The 6,000-nt window shown below is 38.4% G+C and overlaps 1 protein-coding gene across 1 annotated transcript in view; it reads left to right on the top strand.

Moving 5' to 3' along the window:
• Positions 1 to 6,000, top strand: part of ATRNL1 (attractin-like 1) — a 428,818-nt gene that overhangs the window by 1,900 nt on the left and 420,918 nt on the right. Inside the window, exon 3 of the mRNA XM_014546342.1 lies at positions 5,733 to 5,861. Within this exon, the coding sequence (XP_014401828.1) occupies positions 5,733 to 5,861 (129 nt within the window). The remainder of the gene's footprint in view (positions 1 to 5,732; positions 5,862 to 6,000) is intronic.

Raw genomic sequence — 6,000 nt, 5'->3', positions numbered from 1 at the left:
ATATATACACACACACACACATATATATATATATTGTTGGCTTTTTATTTTGGCACAAGATGATAAAATTTACAATTTTTATAAAAAGGTTAAATTATCCTTTATGTAATGGTTTAATAAAGAAGGTGTGTCCATCAGTACTCAAATTTGGGAATTTTGGTTGCTTCAAAATATTTTATTAGTAGTAGTCAGGCTTAATTTTAAAACCACATAATTTTCAGTATCATTTTTAAAATCTTTATGTTTGTACAAATTATAAAATGTTTTGCAAATAGGACATATATTAGGCATAGGAAAAATTATGAACATGTAGCGTAGATTTTGTGTGTAAGTTAATGAATGTGATTGTTGACCAGAGTTACTCATTATTCTTTACTTTTGTTATTTACATAGTATCTTTTATATGTTCAATCATTGTTACAAATTTAAACATAGATAAAGGTTTATTCCCTATAAAAATTTTCATTTTCTTTTTTTCTTTTGTTGCCAATATTCGGTTTACTAGTATCAGAATGTGAACTATAATTTCTTTGGACAAACATGTAAAGACTTGTATTTCCAAATGACTGTTTCATAATGACTTCTTGGGAGTTTAGACACAGTTCTGTGATATCATTATTGCTCAGAATACTTGTAGAACTTAATTTCTGAAATGTTTGAAAATTATATAAAGAGTAGCCATGACGAGCCCTTCATCTAAGGGTAGGAGATAGAAAATGGAGGAGAGCCTCCTGAACAATCACATCGTAAGATAATTCATTGAGACAATTAGATGAGGTCCTGGGTTCATCATTTATTTTTTAGCAATTTAGATGTTATTCTGCTGCCATTACTCTATTTTTATGACACTATTGACTGACCATCATTTAGATGTTCGCCTTTTCATTTGTTTTTCCAGTAGTTGTAATGACTTTGCATTAATTAACAGTGGTCCGTTAACACTCTTATCTACCCCTTCTTGACACTGAAGGAAACTTTTCTAAGATAATTAGCAGATGGGATTTAGTATATGACCTTGAAGATAGAACCAGTGACTTCTCATTAGCAAGTGTTCCTGTTAGGTGTCCGGAGGGAGATGAAAGCATCCTGCTTGTTGAAAAGCACTGTAGTGGGCAGTTTAAATGTCATGTAATCCACCCTGGCTGGTGTGCCTGGGTTGGATCTTCGTCCATTACACCAAGAGGTGTCTGGTTTGATTCCCGTCAGGGCACATATCTAGGTTCCAGGTTTCAGGTTCCATCCCCGGGTGGGGAGGGGGCACGTGTGGGAGACAACTGATCGATGTTTCCTCTCACATCCATGTTTCTCTCCCCCTTCCTCTCTCTAAAATCAATTAAAAAAATTAAATGCCATGTAATCCTCACAAGGATCTTGTGGAAGAGTTACTGTTATCCCCATTTTACAGTTGAGAAAATTGAGACTTGGAGAAATTAAGTTTTACATATAATAGATGGTAGGCTCAGGATTAGGACTTGATAGTTTAGTGACTTAAAAGCTAAATTGTATGTTGCTAAGAATTCAGAATCTAATTGTCCATATTATTCCAGTTGCATAAGTATTTCCTATGTGACAAATATTTGATAACCCACTCAGTTCCAGAAGCTGTCATAATCCTGGAGGGTGTGAGAAATAAGATAAAGAGTATTGCAATGACTTAGACACCAATGACCTGGATTTAAGCTAAACTTCATCAGTTGAGTGCACAGCCCTTCATAAACCTTAGCTCAGATACCAGCTGCAAGTTCAGGAGTTCCCGAGGTCACTTATACTTCTGATCAGCTGGCTACAAATTTAGGGGTGCCCACCCACTATAGGTTCAGTAATTCTCTGGAATGACTTACAGAACTCAGGAAAGCACTGTGCATATCATTATAGTTTTATCATGAAGGATAAAAATCACAGCCAGCCAAGCGTGGCGACCATAGGGAGAGTCTGGGAGGATCATAAACAAACCATCTGTGTCCTCGGGATGTGTCACCTTCCCAGCTCTCTCGTGTATCTCCATTCAGGAGGCTCACCTCAGCTACAGGTGTCAGAATTTTTATTGGGCTTTCATTACATAGGCCTGATTGATTGAACCATTGGACATCAGGCCCAGCTCTATCTCTAGCTCCTGCCCTCTCTCTGGGAGTCAGATTGATTTCTTGTGGCTCAAAGCTTGGACCCTTTAAATCACTGGTTGGTTTTTTTGGTGTAGCCAGCTTCCATTAACATAAACTATCAGGGTCCATGGAGAATAACAGAGACACGCCTATCCCTTGGGAAATCCCAAGGATTTGGGGGATATATCACTACACAGTAGTTAGCCACTGGTGGCAACATGTAAATAGAGCACACAGCACATTAAATGTTATGATCAGATTTTGAAAAGAGCACACTATGATTTCAGAAGAAGTAAGTAATTCTTCATGGTGAATTTCATCATGAGTAGAATGATAGGCGAAGTATGAGGACCAGGTAGGATGTCATTTTGATAGAGAAAAACATGCACAAAGGCATAGACACACTAAAGTATATTATAGTTTGGGATAATAGATAGTAGTGAGTGTTTTGAGTAACTTCATTATAGGTAATGTGAAGGATAGGTAGGAGCCAGATTACCCACCAACAGTAGTCAGCAATATCTACTGAATGCTCATTATGTGACAGGCAGGGTGCAAGAGTGCTTCACATACATTAACTCATTGAATCCTCACAATGACCTGATATTAGGTATTGTTACTGCTATTTTAAACGAAGGATTGAGGCATAGAGAGATTCTGTGAGTGACCCAAAGTTGCCTCTCGGATAAGTGATGGAGTCAGAATACGAGGTCAGGTTTTGTAATCCCTAAATCACTGCAGTATTGCTTTCTTGTATATCACACTAAAGACATTGGACTTTGTAGGCAAGACTTTTTAGATTTTAGAGAATGGATTGGATTGAAGTCTTTGAAAAAATATTTTTATTATTTCAGAGAGGAAGGGAGAGGGGGAGAGAGATAGAAACATCAATGTTGAGAGACAATCATTGATTGGCTGCCACCTGCATGCCCCACAACTTGAGCCCACAACCCGGGCATGTGCCCTGACTGGAAATTGAACCATGACTTACTGGTTCATAGTTGAACGCTCAACCACTGAGCCATGCCAGCTGGGCAGCTTTTCTTTTTTTTTAAATTGTGCGCTGGACAATGATGTGCTGGGTATCATGTTTGTAAAATCATATGTAGCAATAATTTGAGACCTCAAAGATACTATAGTCCTACAGAGGGTGCCTGATGATGCTAGCAATCCACAGTCAACTGAATCCAAATTTAGGTATTGAGGGGATTCACATCCAAGCTGCAGGGTGGTCCTCTGGAGGCCCTGTCTTTTATTGGTTCACTTTTATTTCTATTCTTTGGGGGTCTCTGGTCAAAGAGAGGGCCCTGGCTTCCACTTTTTGTTTTCCTAGCTCTGTGTCTCAACCTAGTTCCTTAGCTCTTCAGCCCTTACTTCCAACTTTGAAATCAGCAATGCCTATGAGGAGAAATGGCCCCCTTGCCTGGGCTCACCCTCTTCTTAGTTCTCCAGTGCATTCAGGCAGATTTGTTTGTTTTTATATAATTTGTCATTTTTCTAGCTGACGTCAGTGGCAGGGCTGGTTGGTCCAAATTGCTTGTGCTATGCAAGAGGTGGAAGCCCTCATTTATTTAATGCTTTTAAAACACTTACAAACAAACAACCAAGCAAATAAATCTGTTCTTTTTATCTGTTTCAGAGAGATTAACTATTTTTATTATAAAGGCTTGGGAGTGTTATTTTTAGCGGTGTACTCATTTTGATATCTCACTGTGACAATGAAAAATATATATGTGCAACTAAGATTGGTGTTACAGCATTTGAATTCTATGGACAGTCTCCCTTTAAAATTTTTTGTTCCTTCTCAAACATAAGCTAGTAGATGTAATAATTATTATTAAAGCATCAAGAGTGGATTACTCTGTTTGCTTTTGAGACGGCATTTGCCAAATAAATTATTTGACTATAATATTTGCCGCAGTCTTTTTGCAGCAAGGGTTCAGGAATCTGGAGACGGGGCTGTGGCATAAATGAAGAGACTATATAAGAAATATAAATTTGGAAGGCATTGGGAGAGCCAGACGGATACCTACTCTCTAGTGGAGTGGTTCGCTGACTTTTCCGTCCCCTTTGCTTTTATTTACTAGAATATACATATGCCCTTTAGCAAAGCAAACACACATATCAAAGGTAAGGTTTGGTAAACAATAAAGGATTATCAGGTTAGGGGAACTTCCTTCAGCTGTTCAGGCAGCAGCAGGTAATAAATAATAGGCAGATTTTCAGCCCTGCTGAATATCAAAGTACATCAGCCTTCTGAGGGACTTCTCACATTTATTATGCTAACTATTGTTGGTCTTTGCCTCCAGCAGTATTTTATTTTCTTCTGCCAAATTTGAGGTAATCAGTTCCTGGTGGTGCCCAAATGCTAGCTTAAAAGTCATGTAAAGGAGCTGACTCCTTGGAGGGGTGTAATTGTTGTTAGCGGCTTCTTTTCCCTCAGATTGCACGTTTCTGCAGACTTAAGGAGAGTCGTGTGGTACAAGTAAATGAAGATCTGGAATTTTCTCCAGGAACAAATTGGCTTAAAAAAGAAGTACCAGTTATTAACTTTATTTCTTACTTTTGCACATTTATATCCCCCACAAGTTTGTTTTCTTTTGTGTGCATATGGCCTTGAGTGAGTAACAGTATATTTGCAATAGTTCTGTATTAATATAATTGGTATGAGCATGCAAAATTTTAAAGAAATATAAAAAGTATATATTCTTACTGGTAGATGACCTAAAATACCTGGAGTAGTATATTGGAGCGGACAACTTTAACGAGGATGTCTTTGCAGTCCCTTAGCTCATGTGTGGTGTTCCTTCTAGCTTCACCAGAATTTTTTTTTTATGATTTTTATAAAACTTTATTTGAATTAAACAGGGGACACACATGGAAGCAAGATCTCAACAGATGGAAATAAATGCTACCAAGAGTATGACAGTTGTCAATTTTTTGTGTGCACTTGAATTTAAGAAGGGGGTGTAAGGAAGATTACAGAAAGTGGGAAAAATCAAGGCAGGGATCATTATCAAAAAAGTGGTTGCCAACCTTTCAGACCTCATGGACCACCAGTGGTCTGCGGACCACCGGTTGGCGACTGCTGATCTAAAAAACGACACAAGGCGTAACATTAAAAAAAGACTATGGGTAAGAGGGAAATGGGCAGTTATTGTTTAATGAGTACAGAGTTTATGTTTGGGATGATGAAAAAGTTCTGGAGATGGATAGTGGAGATGACTGCACACCCTTTTCACCAGAATTTTTAACCAGGGAGGAAAAGGTAAAGCCACCGGTCACTTGGAATACCAAGGTCGCTTTAAGTGCAGGATTTATATGAAGTCAACTAAAAGACCATCTTAGAGTATTAGGACAGGATGGGTACCAGGACAAAGGGAGAGGTGGGGCATTACAGTCCAAACAGTGAGAAGAAAATCGGAGTGTGGTGGCCTCAGAGTGGGTGTGAGCGTGCTGGCTGCTGTACAGGTGCTGGGATGAGGACCCGTTTTAGCTCTGTTCTCCTAGTTTGCCCATTCTCATGGAGAGTCTGAGTGATCCTGACAAAGATATTGCTGAGTACGTTTTATGTGATTGACCGTCAGATGTATACTAATACACACAATGTTTAATTTTCCTCTCTCACAGTGGTTTGATAGTCCCTGAGATTCGGGGAAACGAAAGTGTGCCTGAAGTCGTTACAACGTCCGGCTACGCACTGTTACATTTTTTTAGTGATGCTGCATATAATCTCACTGGTTTCAACATTTTTTATTCGTAAGTAATTTTTCTGAAATTTCATATTGTAAGGATTTTTATAATTTGACTTCAAAGAGTTTACTGTTTGTTTTTGTAGATATATATGAGGAGCGGGCTAGTGTGTGACATTTCAACATCATAAGTGACATCAAATATT

The sequence above is a fragment of the Myotis brandtii genome, unplaced genomic scaffold, assembly GCF_000412655.1.
Source record: "Myotis brandtii unplaced genomic scaffold, ASM41265v1 scaffold441, whole genome shotgun sequence".
Classification (NCBI taxonomy): Eukaryota; Metazoa; Chordata; class Mammalia; order Chiroptera; family Vespertilionidae; genus Myotis; species Myotis brandtii.
Note: the sequence above shows the minus strand (reverse complement) of the source record. Positions and strands in the feature narration are given on the sequence as shown.